The sequence below is a fragment of the Anoplopoma fimbria genome, chromosome 20, assembly GCF_027596085.1.
Source record: "Anoplopoma fimbria isolate UVic2021 breed Golden Eagle Sablefish chromosome 20, Afim_UVic_2022, whole genome shotgun sequence".
NCBI lineage: Eukaryota > Metazoa > Chordata > Actinopteri > Perciformes > Anoplopomatidae > Anoplopoma > Anoplopoma fimbria.
This window is the reverse complement of record NC_072468.1, coordinates 16025723-16049037: the sequence shown is the minus strand read 5'-3', so window position 1 is coordinate 16049037 and position 23315 is coordinate 16025723. Positions and strand designations below refer to the sequence as shown.

The following is a 23315-nucleotide window of genomic DNA, read 5'->3' as shown; positions in this document are numbered from 1 at the left end:
ATAATGACGCTTCTTTTCCCAAACATTAGATCAGCAAAACATGTCAATAAAGCACAAAATAGTGGACAGCGTACCTTTTTACCTGATTTAGAAATGTGGGTTCAAAACAGTTTTTACCTACCTGGGAGAGAAAGATGTGCGTGTGTTTTCCACACCAATTGGGAGTTAATAGAGCAAACAACTGGAACACATCTTTAAAATGAAACTCCAGCCAAAATAAATTTGATGAGAATCAAACACTCCCTGTAGACCATTTGGTTTCTGAAATATGAACAAGTTTTACCACATTTTTTTTCTTAGTCACAGTTTCCTAAATCTCAAGGTCATATGTTAACATTGCTTGTTTTGTTCAAGCCAGGATCAAAAAACCAAGATACTCAGTCCACCATCACATAAGATTAAGGAAAGTAACACATTCTCACAATTAAGAAGCTTGAACCAGTGAATGTTTGTTCTGCTTCGATCAACAGACTTAGACAGATCTAGACTTGTACCATGCAGATAGTCAACACAGAAGTGTCTTAAGTTGCAGGAATGGTTTGATACGTTTCTATGGTTCTTTTTTTTCCCATTGAGAAAGCTAAGTACAACCTTTTCACAGCCACCTTTCAAGCATACAGCAGCTCAGCGTAGTTATTTAGAATGTTTTTGTGCAGAGTATCACTTTGTTTCAGCTTTTTATACTCTCCTTGCAAAACCCACACCTCAATTTACATGACTTTGGTGCTGAAAGATTGTGTATGTGACCATAACTATGTTTCATCAATTGACCTTTGTCTTTTCAACTGTCCTCTTACTACAACACAGAACCAAGTGCTGACCTCCTTGTGCTCTCCTGTCACTCACGTCGAGAATATCTCCCGCACGATAAGCACCTGTTGCATCAGATCACAGACAGTGAGCCTGGCTGCTCTCTGACATCAGCAGTGGCTTTATCCCTCCATCAGCCGGAGCAGACATACAGGTACAAACTGCTGGCCTGTCCCGTTGTCATTCAAATGTTGAGCTGGTGATTGTAGCGCTTATCTCTCCTAATCGGAGCGTGTAAAGGTATTACTGCTGAGGGAGAGCGTCGCCACACCAACTTTGATATGGAAAATCACATCTGTGAGCTCCCAAACAACATTATCTACAGAGAACTGAATTTACAAGCCCCTCCATCTGTTGTCTTGGATTAGCTCCGTACATGTTGCATTTTTTTTCTGATCCTCAAAGACAGAGAGAGAGAGAGCAGAGGGGGGCGTAGGGAGGATTAGAAAAGGGAGGAAAATAAAGAGCCAAACACACATCTTGTTAAAAGTAAGATTTGTAAGCTTATTATTTTTGTTATCATGATCATTGTTATTACCTCTGTTATGGTTTGTTCAGTTTACAGTTTATTTTCAAGTTCATTTAAAGTCATTCCAGTCGAAGGTAAACATGATTGTAACTGTTGTTTCCAACACTATTAAATGCTTTTTTTAAAATCTTTTGCCAGACAATAATCGGTCACACTCTCTCACTCATACGCACATAGGAAGAGCAGAAACAAAAAGACTGTTTCTCACTCATTCATTGATTCACTCACACACACACACACACGCTGACACAAGCACACACAAAGACAATCAGCATTGCACTCCTAAGCTCCTGCACACAGATATGAAGTGATTAACAGAAATGAGCTCTGATTCTTACTCTCCCTGACACACACACACACACACACACATTCAGACGGACACACAACAGCACACTTCCTTACTCTTGTGTTTAAGTTCTTAAGTGCAACTTCTTGAAGTGTGATTTATCCTCTTGTACAGCTCTTCAACCCTCCCAGTCCAAACCAGGAACCAAAACCTTTCCCACCTGGCCCTCCCACCAAGAGCCATATATACACCTTGGTTGGTTCACACTCTGTTTCATATTGCAATGTTCTTAATGATGCTCCAAAACCACGTGAGCCGTGTTTGTTCCAACCTGTACAATCTGTTGTCTGGTTGACCAGAGCTATTACATTTCTATCAATTTGACAATGTGTGAGTTTGTTGTTTACCCGAAGGCTGTCCCTTGGAAGTTTTGTTGGGAAAATAATCTCGCTAAATGACAGACCTTTGGGAAAAAAAGCCACATTACTCCCAAACTCCAAGCCCACAATGATGAAAAAATTGAATTCGGTAAGTGTCGGTCACAAGCCAACAGGGCTGAGAACCACAGCTATGTAACATTTGTCAGCTAGATTCACAGAGTGCAGCCCAATTTTACATATGGCTCAACCCACCCAATACTCCAACTTTTAAACCCCCGTCTTCCCCCTCAAGATAACCGAAAAAATACACCACAGTAAACTCAACAAAAGAATAATAAAAAAACATAAAAAAACAACTACAAGAAAACCGAGTTTGGGGTTTGTAAAATGCTTACATCACATTTCATCTTGGCAATTTTCAAGACATTGTTATTCCTTGTCCTTTATGACATTTACACGAGTACTCGAACGCCTCACATGTCGGTGGGTGAGCCACTGCGTGACCTGGTCGGCCAGCTCGGAGTCCATCATCATCATCATCATGGTCATTATAATCATCTTCACCTTCATCATTGTAATCAGCTACTATGGTAAGCCATGGCCTTCTAGAGTCCATCGTTTGGCAGGGTGGGGTAACCATGGTGAATAAGGTGCTAGTTGCTATGGAAACGCTATTCTGAAGCACCAGACTGATTCAGTTGTTTTAGTTTTGAATTTGCCGTACCTCCCCACCAAAGCACTTGGTCTGTATGTATTACTTGTTGCTTTAGTTTGTATTTTTATATTTTATTTATTTTGCATTTTCAGACTTATAAGATGTACAGTATGTGGATGTATTTTCAGGCTGTTAGTACCACTTAAAATAGTCTCTCTCGCTTTCAAACACACACATGTGGCACACTCGGACATGGTTTTTTTTCTCTTTCAGGCACACACAAACACTCATACAGTAACAGAAAAGCGTTTACAGGTGAGAAGAGGTTGGTAGAGCTGAATGCTACACCAACATTGATCAGCGGGGAGCTTCTTATTGTCTGGGACTGGACCTGTTAGTAGATGCTTGTGTGAGTGGCTGTTCTTGCTCCTTCATCCCTCCTCCCTGCTCCTCTTGCTCTCCTCCAGACAGCCTGCGGTGGGTTGAGAGGAGGGCAGTATTGCTGAGTGTATCCATGGCTGCTCGGTAGCCATCGTGTGCTTCTTTAACCTCGGAGATGACAGAAGACTAACCGAGTGCCTCAAAGGCAGGACAGAAAAAGTAACACAGCAACTTATAACATCAACAAACCCTTGCGGTTTCTGTGTCAACGGCACATCTACAGTAAAGCCCCTTTGTTTCGTTTGAGGGGATGATTCATTGTTTAAATGCTCTGACCTCGTCCAGTCCTGCTGCCTTCATTAGAGACGTGCTGGAGACTGATGGTGAACACAGGATGACACAGCAGACGGAGTGGAGATGACAACTAAAAAAACACTGGAGGCGTCTGGCGTCCCAGGGTGCGTTCATGAACTATCAGCTACTTTGACTAGTCTCCTTCACAGGACCTGTGCAGGACATCAGCTGGTTCCTTTTTCCCCCTGCGCTGTGGACTGGGACATGTTCCCAACATCAAGATCAACAACAACAACAACAACAACAACAAAAAAAAGGCAATTTCAGTTCAGTTGTGATGAAATCTATATCTGATTCAGTTCATTTGAGGTCAGTTTAATTCTTGTTGCAAGAAACTATGGCAACTACCGCTAAGGAAGTGTTTCAGCCAATCAGATCCAGGGGAAAGTCTTCAAATGGTTTTCAAATGGGTGGGTGGATTTGATGCTTTTTTCTTCTTTTTACTAGGATTTCAGCCCCGCCTCTCTCGGTGTATAAATGCTTTGTGTGGTGTGCAGGTTTCAACAAGCTCAAACTTACGGCTTGTTCAGACACACACACACACACACACACACACACACACACACACACACACACATACAGACACACAAAAACACACACTCACACATAGTCTACCACACCTGCATCTGTATGCACAGGCTGACTTTGATGCAACGTACGGTTCAGTCTGTGTCACCGAGTGCCTGAGGGTCTTTCAACTCCACCAAAACCACACACCCTCAAACACACAGCTGTACAAACACACACACGCACACACACACATTCACACCGTGATGCTTGAAAACTCTCATTCCTTGCTCCTCTTGCCTTCTGCTCTATTTGTGGTATCTTAACTCTCCTCTCTCCTCTCCTCTCCCCCTGACTCCCCCCCTCCTCAACTCTTCCATCCGCTGATACTGTACACCCTCCCAAGGCTAGTTGGCATGGTGACGCTGATGGGATGGCCGTTGCTAGGAGATGAAGAGAGCGGCCAGTAGGAGCATCGTCACGGTGAGGAGAAGGCGATCCCTGGACGGGCTGCTTCCGCTGACACTCTTCTCCAGCTTGGGAACAAAAGGGTTAAATTCATCTGGAAAAACAAAAAGCAGAGAAAAAGAGAGGGGAAATAATGAGGGATTTTATATCAGATCATAATTCATCATTTTTTTCTTCACTTTGAAAACTTAAAATAAGGCAAAGAGTTTATCTGTGCTTCTAATTGAGCTATAATCTGCTTACAGAGCACGGCTTAAACTAAAACACTGAAAAAAAGGCAGCTGGCTGCACAGAGTCACAGTCCCACTAAAGTCTCCTATCGAGACAACAGCAGGATCATGGCAGACGGCTGCAGCTATTATCAGAGTGCTCTTATTGTTCTAATAAAGTGACACATACTTTTACACACAGACACATTGTATAAACAGTAATCCCCCTCCCCATGTACACCTGGTGAATTGTCCTAAAAATAGTTTGCGGTCTTTTGCTGCGGGCTCCATGCCGAGCGTTGATGTCTAGTCGATGTGCAAAAACACCAGACTGTTCTCTGCATGCCTACGCTTATGAGACACATGTGCGGCCCGACACACCCTCTGCAGTCACTTGATTAATGAGACTGGAAAACAGACAGCAGCATAATTTACTGTCTGAACATGCGACGGCTGATGCCGATTACTGTTAGCCTGTTAATGGTCTGATGGCATCGAAGTGAAGCGGGGATATTCTCAGTGTTTCCACTCATATGTAGCTCCAGAATATTTTCCAGCAGCTTTGTGGGTCAGACTGCAGAGTAATGACTGGCTGACACCTGGATTTTAGAGATGGCCCTCTTCTGGGTATGCTCTGCTGGCCAATGTAATGAGGTCTATGCAGCAGCGGAGCTCAGGTTAAACGCTTTGACCGCTCAGTAACTGAGCACACGGCCGAGGGGTCAGGACACTGTTATTTCGGCGCTGACCGGGAGAGGAATGTGGTTTTCGAAGACACAAACAGCAGACTGTGGAGCATCTCGCAAAACCGGTTCTAAAGTCTGGCTCTACTAATCAACTCATACTTCTCTCTGACTGTCACAGATAAACACATAATTATTGGAGCGTGTATTTGGCAACATGTTTGTGACGTACATCATGACCTTCTGACACTTTCCCGAACAAAACATCGGCTCACATAAGGAAGCTGTGTGAAATGTGTTTTACTGCCTTTGTGCCTGTGTGTGTGTGTGTGTGTGTGTGTGTGTGTGTGTGTGTGTGTGTGTGTGTGTGTGTGTGTGTGTGTGTGTGTGTGTGTGTGTGTCTTTGTGTGTGTGCATGCCACATTTTGGAGCAGAAAAGAAGGCAACATCCGCCTGATAATTAGAAAGCTCAGACACCTAGAGGCGTCTATGAATTTAAATGTCATGTTGACGTGAACTAGAAGGAGCTATCTTAGTCTCCGATTGTGTTTATGAGCGTCTGTCTGTGTGGGATGTGTACGTGTGTGTGTGTACGTGTGTGTGTGTACGTGTGTGTCAGTAGCATCAACTGTAGCGGTTTTATGTATAATGATTGACCTGAAAAGTAGAATCCCTTGTAAATTGTTACGCAATTCATCTTGAGTGACCAACACTTCATGAAAATAATTAACTTTAATTGTAGTTGTCAGAGAGATGTTGATTACACTATGTGGCAGTCTTAGACGTTGTAATTTGTGGTGCCCCGAGATCAGAATGTCCTCAATAAAGGGTCATTCAAGTGATTTAGTATTGAAACTCAATATAGTTCAAAACATAATAACACAATAGCATTTTTTTTAAATGTAGCCTCCCTGACTGGTTTATACCAATGTCTCTTAACTCAAAACATAAAAAAGCTCCTGCAAAGCCACAGAAGACTATTTTTAGATGCTGAGTAGTCCTACTTGTTACTGGTAAATATACTTTAACAGGCATCTGTCAGTTCACAGTGTTCATATATGTAATTTAACTGCACCCTCTGGTGTATCACTGTATGGAAGCAGAAATAATATGTTTCATTTGGAAATCATTACAGCCCCATGATGCATTTTGTCACATTTTTATATTGTTAACTATTGTGCCAAGTCTTTGTCCCTACTAAGCATCAGTGACACAACAGAAAAGGAAAAAGCATTTGCCGTCTCTGATTGTGTTTGAGATATATATAACTTGCAGATATAAATCAACAGTGGTTTAAATGCCTCTCAGGAACCGAAGTTTATTGCATGTTGTTGAGAGCATCAGGTGCTGATTCTCAACTCTCAGAAGCAGTTTCGGGTTGTGACTTAACATCATCAGCCTAATTGATGCACCTGAGCAATCAGCTGGCACACCTGGTCCTAATTAGCTGTTGATCTCTCTTTCTGGTGGTTTTTAAGGAAAACAGGAAGCTGCGATTGCTGAAGTAACTCTGCTCTTTTACATTTTAAATATCAGTGGAGCCATTTGTTTCTTAATGAGCATGTGGTATTAAATTAGCATGTAAATATGAATACATTAGTATGATGTATGACATTTAAGTGGTCATAATACTGCAAGATAAATTACAGAAATGTGTTTTATATCTAAAATGACATGAAATATGAAAATCCACATCTTTATATGGGATATTCTGAACTAGAACATACAACACAACTGTTTCTAGAAATGTTCTAAAAACAGAGGCAACATTCAGTCTGAACTGTGTTCTGCCTGCTGATGCTCAACCTGATGTTGCTGGCAGAGTAACTCAAGCACACTGTCGCTTAAAGGAGTGCTAATTGGTACAATAAACCCCATTAAAGAAAGAGCTTCTGATTTTCTCCACTAATGGCCGGACCTGACCGTCAGATGCAGTAACCTGAGCCAACAGGGTTGGTAAATGAGTATCATCCCACTGAAAGCCATCAGTAATCTCATGGCTGCACGGGGAGCTGCTAGCACCATTCCATCTGTGTTGTAAATGAGATCTAAATGAAATCTAATACTAGCGGCCCTATTCAGGAGGGAGCCACCGTTGAGCTGTAGACACTGATTGAAAGGAGCAGAGCCCAGGAAATAAACTGAGAGCAGTGGAGGGGAGAGGGACGGGTGGTTTACAACATCAGCCTGCAACATTTAGCTTAGTTAAACATTTTTCAGACACGGCAATCAGGCAGATTTGAACTGAGCAGTTTGCACGGCGACACATGTTTGTGCGAATGTGCTGATGTGAACTTTGAATAACAGTAATTAAAACTGTGATGTGATGAGTCTAATCGGCAGTTGGGAGGATTGTGAACGAGGGAGAGTAACAGGAAACTGCACTGCTTCTTTATTTTCAATTCATTTCACAGCTCCCTGCTGATTTCCTCACTTTCTCTTGCACCACTTGAGTTATCCTATTAATTTAATTGGCAACACGGCTCTACAGGTGAAAATGACCCACAGGAGCTGGGGTAATTTGTGCTCTGCTATTGTGTCAGCCATCAGCTTAATATTAACAGTATTCTCATGTAGTTCACATTCCTTATCTGTTCAAGTACATCCAATATAACTATTCTTCTGTGGAAATAACCTTTTCCTTTCTCTATATTCTTCTGTGCTAGTTGTAATTAAGTATCTTGAATAAAACTCTATATGTGTTACTGGAATGAGGGACTTTTGCTATGAGTTTAAAAATATTTGCAGGAAAGGAAGCAAAGCACACAAAAGGTGAGGAAACGTGATAAGAAAGTAATATGTGTTGGAGTAGCAAACAGAAGTATGGATGAACTAACGCCACAAAAGCACAACAAAGGATTATAAGAAACTGAGAAAAATGTTAACATGGCCCTTTTATGCTTTTCCACTTTTTCCCTCTTCTTCAGTGTGTTATATATTATTTTTTTTACATGTAAAAGGTCTGTAGAGTGTAAAACCTGAAGTCCACGCCTAAGAGGAGTTACCCCCCCCCCCCAGAAGAATCCTGAGCTGCCTGAAACGGCTCCATTGAATTATCTCCTTCACTTCCGTAACTTTATGAGGTCATAATGTTACGGAAGTGACGTAAAACTCTTTCCGGCTAGTTTGGCCCTCAAACAAAAAAAGAGAGGGACGGAGCTCAAGCTCCGGAGGAAGAGTTTTTTGAAATGTGAAATGTTGACCAAACACAACCGAGCGGGCTAGCTGACCAATCAGGGCAGATTTTGCTTTCTTGAGGGAGGAGCCAGCGCTACAACGGAGCATTTCAGAGAGAGGGTGAGAAGAGGTGCTGCAGGACAGCCAGGATGAGAAAAACAAGGCGGATTATGAGCATTAACGCATGTAAACATGTTGTAACTGTAACCTGAGATAAAAATATGTACCCGGAAAATAGCATTATAGGGCCTGTTTAATATAGCTAACTCTGATAGCATTAAATGCATACAATCACTCTTAGATGAATATCATATTTGTTGAAAAAGAATGTTAAAAGATGGAAGAACTCATGTTAAAAAGAATGTTAAAAGATGGAAGAACTCAATTTCACACATCAAAAGGTGGATAAACTGAGTTTTGGTGGCTTTCCCCTCCACTGCATTCCTACTTATGCTCTGGGATGAAAAATGGAGGATTGAAATTAAAGAGCAGGAGGATGAGGAGGGCATGGAGGAAAGAGATGGAGTGAGGCAAAAAAATTTGATGAAAGGATGATGAAGGGAGAAAAAAAGGAGAGAAGTATCTCTACAAACTCATATGACATGCAGCCATTTGCCGCTGTCGGTGATTGTCCGATGTCAGTGAGTTTTCTTCTGATAGTTATGAGAACACACTGATTTATTAGGGAAAGGAGCGTGTGTGAGCATGAACACACACAGATTAACAACAACACAGCACCATATTTTACAGGTTACCTTGGAGAAGATAGATACCCACATATCTGGTTGTGTAATGGGTGGCAGCACGCTTAGGCCGAGCTAGCTGCACATGTTGTTATTGTGCTGCTCATAACACTGAGAAACAACCACATGATCATCTGAGAGATTATCCTAAAGTCGGTCTCTTATTGATTCACTGCTCTGCTTCTCCCTTAAACCACTGCTACATGTCGTTCAGTTCCAGAGCTAACAGATTGAGCATGATCCACAAGACCAGTTGTGTAATCCTTTAAGAGAGCAAAGTGGGGGCACTTATGAAGATCTAGAAGTTGACAACAGGAAATCTGAATCGAGTTCTTTTTCGGTAACTAACCATGAAACTCTGTGTTCTCTGCATATCCGGGTGAAAACGGCGAGTGTGAAATGAATATGCATGTAGTTGTTTAGCAGGATCAGCAGCTTGCCAAGCCAGCTGGTGCTGTGAAGATAACTGTGCTGATGGTCTCTTTTGAAAACGGCACATTTCACTTTAGTTGGCCACTTCTGATGCTGCACGGTAAATTAAGTTAGTCTCCCATCAAATAGAGATCAATATGCTGACTGTATTTAAATGATAAAGGCTTGTGATACTGTACACTTCTGTTGTTGTCTACAAATCCCATGAGATGACTAGTATGTGTAACTTCCACTGGAGCTGGTGGGACATGACTTTACCATTTTCCTATTTTGTCGACTTCACAGTAAGGTGGACTCACTACAATCTCTGTAATCACAACCCTCTCATTGCCTGAGGGCTTCTGTGTCACAGACATTCATTGTTGTCTAAAAACGATTAAAAAACACAAATGAGCTACACCAGGTGTGGGTCACATGTTCCTCCCGACATACACCATCCTGTAGGCGTAATTAGTCACCTGACCACAAAAAAAGCCTCACTAAAATTGGCCTTGTGGCTGAGTGCCACAGAGAGGTTATGGAATTCAGAACGTATTATTTTAAAAAGAGACACACGTTGTTTGTTTAAGTCCATTCATGGAATATGTCGAAACTAAGAAGAAACTGAATTTTTGTCTGCTATATGCTGCAATATAATATATAGCAGCTGGATAAGTGTGAATCATATGATTTTGATGATTTGCGACTGATGTTATCTGAGATAGACAGACGTCTCTGTCTGTTGTAATGAATCTAGACGGTTGGATGAATGTGCTCCACACTTACTCAACTTTAGGTGTGTTTAAGTGAGCGTGTGCATGACTCACCAATATCGTCAATTTTTAGGCCTGGTCTAAGCGTGTAGTCTGGTTCTGTTGGCTTTGGCTCATCATCCACGTCAGAGGCTGAAAGAGAAGGAGACATGACATTGAGTTAGTCGGAAAAAGAGGGAGGAAGAGGGCGAGGGAGCATGGGTTAAACCATTGCGGGGGTTAAACCATTGCTATAAATCACAATTTTTTATTATGCATTATTTCCTCCGTATGTTTCGGCTCGGCTTGACTCCCCTTAACTATCCACAACTTTTGCGAATGGAAACCCAAACGTAGCGAGTCGAGCTGAGCAGAACCGTACCGTACAATGCAGTGGAAATGCGGCATTAGATTCAACTTGACACCTTGAGAGAAACATGCGAGAGAGCAGCAAGGCAAGGGTGCATGGGGTTAAAAATCCCCCTAGAGCAGACAGGCTGACAAGCCACAACATCACCAGCAGAGAGAGAGAGCGGGAGAGAAGAGGGAAGGTGAGGGGAGGCAGATCAAACTGAAGAGAGGCTGTGTTTGAAAAGGGAAGGAGAGCGAGGAGGGGGGTGAGAGGGAGGAGAGGTTAATACTACAGGGCTGTGGAAGTTAAAAGGACCGGACAGGCCAGGGATCAAAGTCTGTGTGTATATGTGTGTGTGTGTGTGTGTGTGTGTGTGTGTGTGTGTGTGTGTGAGAGTGAGAGAGGGTTGAGAGATTGAAGGAAGGCAGGAGAGTGAGCGAGAGAGGTTAACACTACATATACATAGCCACCCACTGACCGCACACAGCAATAAATGGACTCTGACAGGGAGCGAAGGAGGAGGGGGTGAAAGAAGAGGAAAGAGGGAGTAGAGCGGAGGGGAGGAAGAGGAGAGAGGCGGTGGGGGTGAGGGGCCTTCAAAGCTGGAGCTGCTCCTCTCTGCTGCTGTGGAGGGAGAGCGGGAAGAGAAAGAAGAGAGAGACAAGAGGAGCAAGGGGGGAGGATCTGTGCTGTGTGTGAAAATGCTGCAGGGGAGTATTAACAGCTCTGACTGTTTTAGACTGTATTTAGATTATGTATGCATCTGTATACAGCAGGTGTGTGTGTGTGTGTGTGTGTGAGTTATATGTATGTGTGTGTGTGTGTGTGTGTGGTGGGAGGATTCGTAGGGAGCCCGGTGTCTACCAGATGTGTAGAGTGGACAGATGGGTGCAGGTACAGTATGCAAATAGGTCCAAGCATTGCATTACACGTCACACGTACACACACACACACACACACACACACACACACACACACACACACACACACACACACACACACACACACACACGCACACGCACACACACACACACACACACACACACACCAAAGTAAAAGACTCACCTGTGGAGCAGCAGACGTACACTCGTAGTCTCAGACAGCTGCGGCCGTGATGATGGGTGGGCGTGGCTGTAAAAAAACGATAGATAGATCAACCTGTGCGTTCACATACGTTTAATGCTTTTAATTATGTAGCATTTGTTAATAAATACTGACCAACGCTGGGTTTTGCTGCTTTAAATGTGAACACCAGATCAAAAGTAATGCACCGATCCTTACTGACCTTATGAAACAGACTACAGCTGGACAGAAATGTTCCACATTAAACACAGTTAACATTCAGTTTAACGCGCAACATAAAACGTTATGTGTGCTAAACTTTATTATCCCAGGATGCACTGGAGCACACAAGCTGCCTTTATACAGTCACTGTGTGCGACTTACAACTGTATTTACTGAAGATAGTCAGTGTTGAACATATTACTGCAGAGTGAAATAAATGAGCTCTCTATATATAAAGAGGCAAACGCATTACAGCTCTAGTGGCACTCTCCTACCCAAAGCAGTGACTGTGGAAGGATAACCAAGTGTTTTCATTGCAGGTTATTAAATGTGGCGTAGAGTAAAAAATACAGAATGTGGATAGCGAGAAGGACTTGAAAATGTTTGGTTGACACATCACTGTAATCTCCTCCTTTGTGTCTAACCAGTCTCCCTAGAGAAAAAAAACACTACTGTATGTTCATGTGTTCAGTGACGTGGCCACGGCTTCTTGTCTACATGGATTACTGCACACACAGCATTGGATTAGAACGGAGGGAGCCATCGTTAATGTTATTAGTAACGTGTACTTTTACTAGTATGACAAGTCAACATGTCTGCTGTGAGAAAGGCCTTTTTATTAAAATATATTTTAATATAAATAATATAACCAGTCACTTGTACCACATTCATTAATGTATTAAATAGATACATCCCTTTGATTTTTTTTTTGAGGTTTTGCAAACACCAGCCCGCATGAAATAAAATAAAAATAAAATAATTAATAAATAAAAACAAGGAGGCTTCTCTTTTTTTGTGTAGCACAGAGCAGCTTTCTGATTATGGTGTCTGAAGACGTCTCCCATCAAGTAATGCAGGTTAAATGAGTGCTGCATTACTTGATATAGCCATTTAATGCATGGGGCATTTATCCCTGTGGTGAAATGTTCCTTTTAAATTATTTCATGACAAGCTAAAAGTTTATTATTTATACAGTGGCGCATTTATCGCAAGGAGTTGCGAGTTAATTTGATAAGCGATCAACAAACTGGATGAGGCTGGCTTGACTGCAGGGTGATATGATTAGATGTGAAACAGCAATTTGTTATCATGAAATTACCCGAGGATGGTCCAACTGAGTTAATCATCAAATCCACTTAACAATAAAAGATTAACCTGTTTGATCGTACAGGGAGTTTTTGTCACATTACTGCTCTAGTCTCACAAGCTTTTTACTATAATCTATAGTATTTTCATTTATATTTCGAGGACATGCACGGGACTCTATACTGATAAGTATTAACATGGTATTGGTTTGATTCCACTCACAGATGTAGTAGTACTCCTGTCCAACGTGGAACTCGTAGCCCAGGGAGAAGGCGCTGTAGCGCTGGAACTTCTCGGAGAACTTGATGGGTGCGTGGGGGGCGTGGGGCCGGTTACACTCCCACCTCTTGAAGCCCAGCTGGGGGTCGCAGTTCCTGTAACCACGGTAACTGACCATGTAGAGGACGTACTGCTCGCCGGTGCCCACCATGCGCTGGCTGTCGTTGTAGTGAGGGCAGTAGATGTCCAGGTAGTCGTTGACGTTCACCTGCATCGTGTAGCCCTCCCTACGCAGACTGGACAGAGAGAGAGAGAGTGCAAACAGTCAGAATAATCACACAGCTGCAGAATACATATATATCATTTTAATTATTATTATACTAATTAAAAAGTTCGATAAAGCATAATCACAAAATCACAGAACACAAATATCATAATAAGTATACAAATTAAAGGTGGTTCATTTAGGCAACAGGCAATTTAAAACTAACTTCCGTCAACACATCATAATTGGACATTTCAAAAAATCAAAACTGTTTGCAGAATTTGAATGTATTTTGCCTGCCAGTTAGATTTTTCAGTAAAATGTCTAAAGTGCCCCTGGAAATGAATAAAACTTTATTAACCTTGTGCTTCAACAATAAATGCTATTTATATCGCTAAATTCATGCATTGAATGCAGCGATTAGCTAACACTAACAATAACTAAAGTAATTAACTTACAACAAACAGGAAAAAATGTGTGTACACATTTTTCACACAATATTTTTCACACTAAATAATAGCCCTTATATTTGAATCTCCAATGGCACACTCTCATACACACACACACACAAAACAAATACATAAGGTAGCTACAGTATTTGTTGTATTTCATCACAGTTAGCATGAAGTTCCACATTTAACAGGGTTGCCTTCAACTGGCTCTGATTCCCAATTATGTGTGTAACATTTTGAGATACGCACATTTTTTGGGCCTTGACACAACACTCACATACATCACCGAAGACAACGTAACACCTCACATCATTGTACGGCATTTTGCATGGTTGCATTTCATCTTAAATGTTCACACAGGGTCAAACGAGTCTTTGTTCGAGAGTTATTGAGTTATTAATAACCCAAAACAGGGGTGTGTGTGTGTGTGTGTAAGAGTGTGTGTTTGTGTGCGTATTAGTGGCTGCAGAGCTGCTGTATGCAGAGAATGCAGAGCTGGCTCTTCAGTATGGACTTGGGGCCCCAGGGCCACAGCTCCTTCTCCCGGTGTCAGCGCAGCGTTGTCCCCTAACCCCAGCGCTCGTACATCAACCTGAGCACAACGCTGCGCTCACATCAGCCGTCAACGTCCTGGCCACGCTCTCCCCACCCCCACCCCCCGAAAAGCTCATATATCAGCGTCAGCCCCAAAAAAGACTCGGCTTGACAGGAAGATAAGGTCTGAATCTGTGTCTGGGAGTGTGTGTGTGTGTGTGTTATCCACACACACACACACACACACACACACACACACACACACACACACACACACACACACACACACACACACACACACGAAGATGTGTGACAAAGTGAAATAGATTCTTTCCTGACGTCCGAAAGCCCTCTTTTTCTTCCCATCACAGACACAGGCTCATATCTGTGTGACAGAGACAGGTTGCAGTTGTAAATCATACACACGCCGATGAGCATGTGTGCGCACACTCACACTCACACACACACACTTGGATGGTATAGTGGTGACGTAGTAAAGTCACAAGGGGGCAGCAGTGTGTCGTCCTCGGCCCGATGCTGCCTCTCCCCCTCTTTGCCAGTTCTAGGTCATGTCTCAAGGGGGATTATTATTCAATTATTAAATGAAGATCGAAACACTGTTCCCAATGTCTCCCTCTCTCCATCACTTCTTACCGCTCTCCTCAAATCCTTCCTGAATTTGTCTTTCTCCCCTCGCTCTCCGTTCCTCTCATCCCTTTCTTTCAGACTAACATGAAGGGAAGATTAATTGTTCAACATTCATCCTTTGCACTCTTCTTCCTCTCCTCTCCTCACTTTTTTTCTCATTACATCATTTACTATCCTACAGAGGGTATTAGTGCTAGAAAAAAAAAAGTGTAAAATGCTTCAAGGGAACTATATTTATAGTGAATGCAAAAAAAGAGAGGGAGAGAGAAAGAACACAAGTGAGGGATGAGTTTAGTTCCAGCAGGGGAGGAGTGAATGCAAATTTAGTAAAAAAAAAAAAAAAAAAAAAGCAAGGAGAGCCAGAACCGAGCGGACATAAAAAGAAAAGGAGGCGGTTGAAGAGTTTTACGCTACCAAAGAAAAGCAAGTTCTCTGAGATGAAGGGATAATGGCAGAAAGAAAGAGAAATGAGGGGGAGGGCAACTCTGAACATCTTGAGTAATTTGAAAGTAAATCACTTCTCTAAGATAAAAGCTGGCTTTAGGATTCCCACTGTGTATAAGTGTGTATTTATGTGTGTGTGTGTGTGTGTGTGTGTGTGTGTGTGTGTGTGTGTGTGTGTGTGTGTGTGTGTGTGTGTGTGTGTGTGTGTGTGTGTGTGTGTGTGCCTGTTCTAGTTTGTGTTTATTTATGTGGGACACCAAAGCATCCATGCCAACCATTTACATTTGATGTAGTGACATTTTGGTGTTTCTGACATACATACACACACATAAAATGAAAAAAGGATGATTTAACAGATGTTTGTCTTAACAGCTACTCAAATATCATGTAAAAAGGAGCACGAGGATCCTTGAACGTTACAATAATCTGTTCCAGAGAACATTATGCTTCAGTTTCAGGCTGTGGATATCCAGAAGATAGACAATTGAAGAGTGAGTTTGTGTTGAAGAGAGGATGTTTCAGGAGGATTAAAGGTATTAAAAACAATAATATTAATCATACCTCTGCGGTCTCATTTGTATGCAGTGAATACAGTGATACAATAAATGCACATTGAGGGACCAGGAAAACCCTGTAAACATAATGTGATCCCATACAGCTGACTTTGGCTGACTTTGTGACTTTGTACACCAATCCTTCTTACATTGTGGCACTGGTGGATATAGTATCGGTCAGTTGTGACCAATCCACATTAAACACAATTGAGGATTGAGGAGTGAGAAATGTTGGTTTATGATTTTTTTCACTTGAAATTGAGAATCATTTGTTGTTTAATCTCTATTAAACATATTCTCTTTTCACATGTAGAATCTGTAGGCAACAGGAGAAGATTTTGAAATTGTAAGTTTTCTAGTTTCCGTTTGTTGTAGTGTCACAGTGAGGAATATTCACCAAATTGGTTTAAAATCAGCTTGTTAACTGGCTACAATCCGGTCACACATGTCATCTCTCAACTTTGGTGTCACATCTCAAGTTGCTAATGTGACTGTAAACATTTAGCAGTGCACACAAAAGTAAGTCTAGGTTCTGATATCAGCTGACTACACCAGATCAGTCCTGGGTCACTGCTGAGGAGGCCAGGCACCGAACCCGCTAACTGCTCTCCAGGTGCTGTATAGCAGCTGCCCACTGCTCCTAATACTAATACGGGTTAAATGCAGCGGCTAAATTTCGCTGTGTGAAATTGTGCAGTGTATAATTGTGTGACAATACAAATCTATTTACATTGAGAAGAATGTTCCCAATCACCTCCACACCACGCAATAAGACACACAGTAAAAAAAATGATATTGAATTAGTATACTTGGTATTTGGCCAGTAACCAAAATCTAAGTGTGAGAGGGAAACCGAGATGTTTTTATACTGTGAGTTTTGAATGTCAATGTGTATTTTTTTGAGGCTGTTATTTGTGGTGTTGTTTTATTTGACTTAATGATAAGGTACTAGGCTATATGGTTAGGTGTTTCTGACACAGTAAGTCCTGCATATCTCATTAAGTTAAAAAAATCAAACACTGTAAAGTACAGTCAGTCAGTTTTAGGTATTGTATTGTAACATCATTGTACAGGTGTTTTTGTCTGATGCCTGTTGTTATTCACATGGTTTTACTTTTCATGTTTTAACCAAAGTGGTACCTGTGCAGATGTGTACAGAGAGAATTCATTAAATCTACTTCATTAATAAAATAAGCAACGATGAAAAGAAAATGTTTTTTGTTAATAATTTTTTCTTAGACAACAAAGCTAAAGAACCATGAACTGACCGAGCTGTGATTTAGGTTTGTCTGCATCATTTAAGAGAAGCAGCTGGATATAAACTGTTTGATAGCAATGTGCCCTTTCTTTTATGCAAAGTGTATGTGACAGCTCTATACCAGTCACAATCATATAATCATAATATTTTTCCTTCAGGCTGCTTCAAGACAAAAGAAAATGCAATAAATCATTTCAAAAAAATGGTTTTCATAAGAATCGTGAGAGAAAATCCACTTCGACAGAGGAAATCATGATTCACATTTTATCCCAACTGTGCAGATGCATTTTGTTGGATTTTTATTCCCTTTTATTTTATTGGAGTTTATTGGATAGTAATGCTCCCTGAAAGAGCCGAGAGACGGAGCGGGACTTTTCATTGACAACACATTGAGGAGCAGAAGAACACTTATAAATCTACAGATTTCACCAGAGGGATGGAGCGATGGAAGGATGGAGAGAAAAGATGGGAGGGTTTATAGGATGAGACGAAGGGGGTAGTCAGGGTTAAAAGCTGCAGAGTTTGGGCAACAGGGAGCGGGGAGGGTGATGGCGGGAGGGAGCGAGAGGGAGCAACAGCTAAGAGCAAGATCAAAGTGGGCCTGGATCAATGTCACTACTGTAAAATCACATCAGAGAATGTGAGAGGGAGAGAGAGAGAGAGAGAGAGAGAGAGAGAGAGAGAGAGAGAGAGAGAGAGAGAGAGAGAGAGAGTATGTTGCCTATATAAATCAGTCGTGGGCAATATAATGCCACAGTTACCCCCCGCCTGGCTATTCTGGCTGGCCTGTTGGAGCAGCTTACATCAATAAAACACTTTGACAGTAAGAGCAATCATTCCTTTTCGTAACAAGCGCTCTGAGGACCAGCTTACTCCGCTGTTCTCTGTTGGTACGATGACAGACTGTAGAGGGGGTGGGGGTGGGGGGGGGGGGGGGGGGGACTGAGGCGGACTCGAAGCTCAAAGTTTAAAAGTCATAGAGTAGTTTTACACAGAATACATACGTACCATGTTTCTGCAACAATAGCTCATTGTTCAATATACCACATAAGGGAAGAGGACCCTAAAATCCTCCATTTGTGACCTCTAGATTATTCACTCTGGTATTCACATAATCGTAGTCAATCTATGATTCTATATAAACAATATTCACAGTTGTTGAAATGGTCTAAATCTATCAGAAATCTCACAGCTAACAGGTACTTTAAGCTAAGTATTCACAGGTGGTAAACGCTACTTATTTGGGCCCATTTTACACCTAGCTTGTTAAACACTTTTGCGATGACGGGTCAGCGATTGTGGTCGAGATGCTTGAGCTTCTCAATTACTTTCTCATGCTAGGTGCCAACAATCATTAGCACAGGGAAGGCTAACAAGTTAGCGTGGAACATCTGAGGACTTCCTCCACAGGACACATGGACAAATGTTTTTTATTCTTTCCAACTACTAAGTTCTCAACGATCAAAAGTAGAAAAACCGCGGGTGGCTGATTGGGTTGCAGGCGGGGGATAAGTGTTTGTAACTGCCAAATGCATGCATGCCAAGGTAAATCAAGGTTAAAGAAATCAAAGGAGACAGTGCTGATGGGTACACGGTTGGGCTGGATTAAAACTTGTCTAGCAGTGGTACAAATGATTGCCAATCAGGACTTAAAAGTCACTCTGCCTCCCCGAGGCCAGAATTCTTAATCCCACCTCAGTCCGGTGCAGAGATGACATTAACATTGTTGCGGGAGGCCTCCAATCAGCCGGCGGAGCGATAGGTTTAATTGAATGGCTCCCCCACTGAAAGGAGACTCCCAGGGATCTGTAGCATCAATGAGGCCCGTCATCCAACACAGGCGGGAGTCTTTCCTACTGTATCCTCCACCCACTCCCTCTGCTCCGTCTCCTTACCTCCATTTGTTCTGTCTCAGTTTGGATTTTTGCCTGAGAGGAAGCATGCAGACAAAAGGGGTTTGAAAAAAAGAACCTCTGTGTGTGTGTACATGAATCTCAGGGATGCCATCTACTTCAATATTGGTTGACATTGAAGATATTGACAACTGCTGGGCGTATCAGAATACCATCGTTCTCTTTTATCATCTCGGGCTTCTTTTTGTTCTTTTCCTCTCCATCATGTCTCCCTGAACCACTGGAGGAACATGCTTGTAAGTGTGTGGGCGTCTCAGGGTGTTTGTGTGTGTGTGTGTGTGTGTGTGTGTGTGTGTGTGTGTGTGTGTGTGTGTGTGTGTGTGTGTGTGTGTGTGTGTGTGTGTGTGTGTGTGTGTGATAGGGTGTAGTGGTTGAGTAGGTTCTAAATTCTCCCCATAGAAATCAATACCTGTCTAGAGTGTGTCCAACAGGAATATGCTGCCTTCTCTCAAGGCTGCCACACACCCACACACACACACACACACACACACACACACACACACACACACACACACACACACACACACACACACACACACACACACACACACACACACACCGTCCTGCCCTGCAGCGCAATGGTTCATCATTGGTAATTGATCAAAGTATTACAGCTAAAAGGGTTTCTTGCCAGGCGGCCTCACACGCAGCACTGACATGATCCCAGAACACGAGCAGCATTCTCACAATCACTTTCTCTTTATTTCCACCCTTTTCTTACATCTTCTGCCTCGTTTGCTCCATTTTTCTGCTCTTGTCTCACTTCTCTCCAGCTCCTAAGCACTCTTTCTCTTTCCTCTCCTTCCTCATCATCGTCATCCATCATCCTCTCTCCCTCTCTCTCGTCCACCCTTTCCTCTCCCTGCCTGTGGATATTGACTATGTGGTGTGAGCGAGAGAGAGAGAGAGAGAGAGAGAGAGAGAGAGAGAGAGAGAGAGAGAGAGAGAGAGAGAGAGAGAGAGTGCTCCGGCAGCACGGAAACCCTAATGGCAGGCGTTATTAGCCCTTTGAACTGAGCTGTCTCGCTCTCACACAGAGCCACGTTCGACAGACACACTCTCCTAACCCCATTATGTGTTCGACGGGCATGTTCTCTCGCACATGCATGCATTTCGCAATCAATCACGCACGCTTTATTTTGCGTTCTTTTCTTTTTTTTTTGTCCAAACAACGCGTGACACAGATGGATGGATGCGAGGAAATTAAAATGAACAACTGCATGAAACAACAGATGGCTGAAGCCGAGGCCCGACACAATACGGAATACGCAGACACAGACGAAAAAACAAAGAGGAAGAGGAGATCACAGACGTGGGCCGATAAACTAAGGATGAACGACAAGAACGGGAAGGAGGAAAGACAGTGTCCTACCTCCATTAAGAAAAATGTTGTTTAACCTGTGAATGAGACCGAGACTTGTGGTCTTTACCTTAATTTGCTTGTTCATTGATTTTGTTCTCAACTTTAATTCATCTTCCTTTTCACAACCGCCCCACACAGCCTATTTTACGCTCCAAAGGGTTTGTTCACTTTAAGGCTTCTTCTTCCTCTCAAGTGTCATTCAACACGTATCTGCCAATACTCACCAATCCCTCCCTCTTACTCTACCACTTTTCTGCCGTCAATCCCGGGCCGCTCTATCCCTCCGTTTCCCCCACATCACCCGTTGTCTCTGTTCCCAAAGCCCTTACATGAGCAATAGTGATCCCATCAGACACTGGGCCAGCAGAGGCAAAGAGACACACAGAGAAGAGAAAGAGAGTGTATGTTCCCTAAGCTCTCCCATGATTGATAGTGATCCTGTCTGATGGCTGTGTATAGACTCAGCACTCAGTGAGACATTACCCTCTGACCCAGCTATTGATTCTCTGCATTCGCTGCCCCAAACACACAACACTGGTCCTGACCCTGCCTGTGCGAAAACACACACACACACACACACACACACACACACACACACACACACACACACACACACACACACACACACACACACACACACACACACACACACACACACACACACACACACACACACTCGTCTGTGTGTACAGTCCTACAGATTGATAACTTGCCGGTGTCCTGTGAAACCTGATCAATGTGCTGCATAACAATCATTCTCCCCGACTGCCTCGGCCCACTTCCTGGCCGAGTCACATGACCACCGTGTCCTGCTGACTGATGTGTGTGGGTCGGGGTCTGGAGGCTTGAATATCAGCGCTGCGGGGAAAGAGAGCTCCAGCGCCGGGATAAACCGTTCTCAACAACAACAACAACAACATTACTCAGATCCCTCTCCTGAGCCACATTTAATAAGAGATCCGGGGCAGGAAACGGTGCCTGCCAGACAAAAGGACACTGTGGAATGAGAAGCAGTGCCATCCATCAAGCACACCTGGGTCAGATACCATTTGCAAATCATTTTTCACCTGCTTGCTCTTGTGTTAACCTACTTGAACTGCAAGTTGGGTGGGGTCGAGCGTATAAAAGATATCAGCTGCTGAAGGAAACTGTTTAAATCTCACTTTGCCGTTTGTCTCTCTGTGCGTGGCGAACTTGGCTGGTATAAGAAACAAAAAAAAATCCTCTATCAAGCACTTCAAACGTGGTACCAATGACCCACGTCCGATATCACAGACAAGTTAAACACAGAGAGGATATTTTCGCCATTGTGAGTCCAAGGAGGCGAAGCCAGAAAGAAAAGCGAGACAGAGAGGAGTGCCAACTGAGCTCCAGCCTAATGGGCTTCCAAGACAAAACCACAGCTGGCTTTCAACATTAGTCTCCATGACGACAGAAGAAGCACTAGCTGTGGAGCTATTGTAGCAAAAAAAAAAAAAAAGAAAAAAAAAAAAAGGGGGCTACAGGGGTTCATTGCTTTGTGTGAAAACCCATCTATCCTCTTTTTATCCACCATCTCCCCCCTGTCTCTCTAATGGCTAATTAAGTGCCACTTATTACTATTCTACATTATCACAAATCATCAGCTATTACTGTGGCAAATTCTGTTTCACACTGTTTTCAGGCGGGTTTTTTTGTGTGTTGCTTCTCAGTTTGGCTGCAAGAGGAACAAAGAATTAAGGCTAAAAGCAGATGGGGGAGCGGGGGAGGGTTACTAAGGGCTACCGGCGAAATTTGGATCGGTCATGTACTGTACGAAAAGCCTGGCAGGGCTGTGTGACTTCATGTGGATATTATAGAGGGTACATCCAGAGGTGAAACGAGGACTGAAGTGAATGTTTCATTAAAGTCTATACCCCGTCTGTACATCAGTTTGCTAATAAAAAAAAGTATTATCCTGTAACACTTCTATCAACTAACCAAAGGACAAGTTGTCACTACTTAAAATGTATCTCTCAAACCTTTTAATTTGCTCAGAAAAAGACAATACACACTACAACCAATACAAGCTCTGTTACTCCTGTGGTAGGTTAGATGGATAAACACATACAGACAGACACAAAAGACACTGAGAGATAAATAGCAGACTTCGTAGGACAAGCAGGCAACAGCAGGGAGACCTTAAGTGTTTGAGTGCATCTGGGTATTCTTGTCAGACAGACGATGACATTGAGCTTGAACATTTCCAGCATTATGGCTGTTCCATTAATGCACTGTGACATGGAGAATTAATTAAATGTATTCACATATATACAAGGTCACAAAGGCCTGAGACTAAAGCACGCAGATTGATATACGATGCTAATCTAAGCAATACATGCTCAATTACCCATTTAGGAAAATAATTCTGCTGCATGGAATCAACGGAGTAAAACAATGAAAGGAGACCAAAAAAATAAAAAAAACAGCCCGCACTAAAAAAAACAACAATGTTCAGCCTCACTTCAGCTCGAGAGTTTTCTATTTTTATTCTTCATCAAAGCAGAACATAAAAGACTGCCACAGCTCGAATGTTTCAGTGCTAAGACCTTCCACAGAGCACAGGCCAAAAAGTGATAA

At 42.6% G+C, this 23315-nt stretch overlaps 1 protein-coding gene across 2 annotated transcripts in view; it reads right to left on the bottom strand.

The window, feature by feature from the left end:
• Positions 1–1373: 1373 nt before the first annotated feature.
• Positions 1374–23315, bottom strand: part of efna3b (ephrin-A3b) — a 57015-nt gene continuing 35073 nt past the window's right edge. Inside the window, exons 1-5 of one of the 2 annotated variants that reach the window (XM_054621822.1) lie at positions 14992–15066; positions 13290–13582; positions 11763–11828; positions 10421–10498; positions 1374–4464 (exon numbers count right to left, since the gene is read on the bottom strand). In XM_054621822.1, coding sequence (XP_054477797.1) covers positions 4346–4464; positions 10421–10498; positions 11763–11828; positions 13290–13560 — 534 coding nt within the window. In that variant the 5' untranslated portion in view covers positions 13561–13582; positions 14992–15066 and the 3' untranslated portion in view covers positions 1374–4345. Of the gene's footprint in view, positions 4465–10420; positions 10499–11762; positions 11829–13289; positions 13583–14991; positions 15067–23315 lie in introns of those variants that run through there. The other variant, XM_054621821.1, reaches the window with a different exon arrangement.